The sequence below is a fragment of the Gekko japonicus genome, unplaced genomic scaffold (genome assembly GCF_001447785.1).
Source record: "Gekko japonicus isolate JY-2015 unplaced genomic scaffold, Gekko_japonicus_V1.1 scaffold270, whole genome shotgun sequence".
Lineage (NCBI taxonomy): Eukaryota > Metazoa > Chordata > Lepidosauria > Squamata > Gekkonidae > Gekko > Gekko japonicus.
The window spans coordinates 480,986-484,690 of NW_015170282.1; the positions used below are offsets into that span (position 1 = coordinate 480,986).

The 3,705-nt window shown below is 44.8% G+C and overlaps 1 protein-coding gene across 1 annotated transcript in view; it reads right to left on the reverse strand.

The window, feature by feature from the left end:
- Positions 1-3,705, reverse strand: part of TDRD9 (tudor domain containing 9) — a 172,677-nt gene that overhangs the window by 72,739 nt on the left and 96,233 nt on the right. The window contains 1 exon segment of the mRNA XM_015417791.1: positions 2,724-2,781. Within this exon segment, the coding sequence (XP_015273277.1) occupies positions 2,724-2,781 (58 nt within the window).

Genomic DNA, 3,705 nt, shown 5'->3' on the forward strand with positions numbered 1-3,705 from the left:
AATAAATATAGATCTCCTGGTCCAGCCCGCAGCCAGCATGGTGTAGTGATTAGATTGTCAGTCTAGGATCGCGGAAACCAATACTCAAAGGTGACCTGTTTACGAGACAGTGGGTGACCTTGGGCCAACAGTTACCCAACCTCACCAGACCGCTGCAAGGATAAAACGGGGAAAGGAGAACCACGTTAGCTGTCCTGAGCTTCTTGGAAGAAGGGTGGAATACAAGAAGAAGAAACGAGGAGGAGGAGGAGGAGGAGGAGATTGGATTTATACCCTGCCCTTTACTCAGAGTGGCTTACAAACTCCTTTCCTTTCCCTTCCCCACAACAGACACCCTGTGCGGAAGGTGGGGCTGAGAGAGCTCTGAGAGAACAGCTCCGATAGAACTATGGCTTGCCCAATCTCATCCCAGCAGCTTCAAGTGGAGGAGTGGGGAATCAAACCTGGTTCACCCAGATTAGAGTCCGTACTACAGGATCATGTCGTTCACTCCTCTGCATAAGGAGGGGAACAGGGACGGCAGTTCGTGAATCAAGAAAGCCTGGATTTATCAGCGTCGCCTGCCTTTAGAAACCAGGTATCTGCACCCTGTTGCGGACTACACTTCCCAGCCATTGAAAGTGGACTCTATGTGGAGCGGTCCTTCTGAAGATAAACTCTCGAGGAGAGAGAAGCTTCTCTCTGTCCACCAGAGTGCCTGTTATGCTTTATTCCTGCAGCTGAGAATTGATCAGGACAAGGGCACGCAACATTTGCCTTTTTTGCCTCACAGCTGCTGCGACAGAGGTCACAGGAACATGGCAAACTAGGCCTGGGGCTGCTGCCAGCGCAAAGGTCAGTCTCGATACTCGACCAGCAGGCAAGCGCCTGCGAGCAGGAAAATGCGAAAAGAAGCGTTTTCCCTTCCTCTGAGGGACAGAGAGCTCTCTTTGCCATGCCAACCCAAAGGTCTTCGTCTTACATTTGTATCTCTTTGCATAATTGTTTAGATGCTTTGTGCCTGACGCCGCTGCTTAACCCTGACTTGGCATTCCTCAGGCTCAGAGCCCAAGTATCCGCTCTCCAAACATCAGAAGTTGGTTTTGTTTTTTAAAAAGGTCTATTTTGGGGGGTGGGGAAGGAACACGGACCCAATGCGTTAAAAAAAATATAGGTTGGTCCTCAGAAGAACAGTCTTCTAGTTCTGAGGGCTATGGAGACAAATACGTAAGCAGCAAGTTCGTGAAAGGCTTCTCCAAGTCACAGTGGGTTCGGGATTGTTATTTACTCACTTCATTTATACCCCGCCTTTCTACCCAATGGGGACTCAAAAGTGGCTTAACGTCATTCTCCTTTTATCCTCACAACAATCCTGTGAAGTAGGTTAGGCCTAGCATGTGTGCGACGGGCCCAAGATCACTCAGCAAGCTTCCACTGCAGAATGGGGGGGGATTCAACCCTGGATTTGTATTCATAGCCTTCTGTGTCCATATTAAATACTTTTCTGGAGAGATAGGACTCCTGGGATAGGGCAGGATATAAGCTTAATAAATAAATAAAATAAGTCTCAGCTTGAAGAAGATATCCTTTACACAGTTGGATATCCTGACCCAGGGGTCACAAACTGTTGGGTGATAGTGAGATATTGAAAAATGGTATTTAGCAGATATAAAATAGCCCAGCAGAGCCTGAGTAAAATAATTCAGACTGAGAGTCCATGTGTGATTAAAATATAAAGTTTTTACTAAATTCTAGCATGGGGAAGGGTTACTGGGATGAAAATAACAACAGAGCTAAATCGGCTACATCCTTACACTACAAAGACAGAACTAGAAGAGAGCAATTATGGCTACTCTTACTTCTTCTTGAGAACAGCAAACAAAGACGGGAAGAGGAGCCATAAAATGCTAAAAGACTTTGACACTTTCGTCCCAATCAAACTCCTAGATCAGGGAGAAAATCCCCGGGCTTCTTACAGCTAAAGAACATTGGTTACATGAGAAACATGTGACTTCCTGTGAGTAACAGTAACAAACATTTAACCCCAGATATACTGAGTGTTTTTAACTTGTAATACCCAACACAAACCCATAGACCAATGGCTCAGATACTGTACCAAGGGAACCTGTTTTCCAACCATGAGTGGTGTCCTTGGGACCATTATAACCACTACAGGACATGGGCCATATATGGGGTGGGTAAAGATTCACACGTCCTAATTTTTTTCCAAGAGTCTGTAACTGCTGCCTATCATTCCTAACATCTCTCCTTTTCTGACCTCTACTCTCTTCAGTATCTGCCAAAGTAGACCCCGCCCCCAAACATGGCATTGGGAATTATGCAGATTGCATGAATCACAGTGAATTAAAATACTATGCATAATTTAATCTGAACAGTTATTGCTAAAAGCCATAAATAAAACTCTCTCTCTCTCTCAGCACAGTGTCTTAGTTCCCTTGGGGCAATATATCTCTTTCAATTTTTTTTTTGCACAAAGTACACTCTGTCCTAGCTCTATAAATGCCTAGGGAGAGAGTTACGAGAAAAATTCAATCTGTTATCGTAGCTTGCCTTTGTAATAGAGAGGACCCCAGGAACCTTATTTTCCAAAATTACTACTAGTAAAAACTGTAATGGAAAGATTTTAAATGCTGGCAAATCAATACGTGCTAATATAAAAGCAGAGGAAGCAAAGGGGGGGGAAAAAGGTATTTCCATTAACATTAAAATGTTTAAAGGCTCACCGTATTTGACATCTGGAACAGTCACAGAGCTCTCAGCTATGTTTGTAGACAGAAGGATCTACAGGAAGGATTTAGAGAAAATTAAATATGCAAAGAAAGAAAAGTTCTTTAACTGTAGAGCCCAGCAAGTGTTGTCTGAGTGATTAACGAAACAGAGGCGTACAAACTGATCAAAGCATAAGGTAAAGGTCAAGGTTCCCTTGCTTGAAAGCCAGTCGAATCCAACTCTAGGGTTGCGGTGCTCATCTCCGTTTCAAAGCCGAAGAGCCGAAGACATTTCCGTGGTCATGTGGCCGGCATGACTAAACACCAAGGCGCACGGAAAGCTGTTACCTTCCCATTGAAGTGGTACCTATTTATCTACTTGCAATTTCTTGCTTTCAAACTGCTAGGTTGGCAGGAGCTGGAACCAGAGACGGGTGCTCACTCCGTCATGCGGCACACTCGGGTCTCGAACTGCTGAACTACCGACCTTCCACAGCCTGCAGTTCAGCGTCTTAACCACTTGAGCCACCCCAGCTCCTAGCGTAGAGAAAGCTTTATTCAGGAATTAACATACTTGATAGTGAAGAGTAGAGATAGAGGCAGGTTTCTAGCTACATCACTAGCTGAGAGAGAAGGAGATGGAAAGCTGTGGAGCTTCGGAGAAGAAGCAGGATACTGCCCTAAGAATAGCAATCTAGAGACAGATGAGGAATGACGCTTATCAGGAAAGAAGGTGCTGACCTCGCTATCCTATCTCCAGGGAAGAAGGCAGTGGATGGAGATCCGCTTGCATCCCTACTGCCTTCTGTAAGTACCCAAGCAAACATAAGCATAGACCATTTAAAAGGCCTTTTGCATTCCTAAAGGGGTGGGGAGAGATTCAGGTTGGACAGTCGTCCCTTTATATATATATATATATATATATATAGAGAGAGAGAGAGAGAGAGAGAGAGAGAGAGAGAGAGAGATCCGTTTATGCCATCACACACTCTTACGT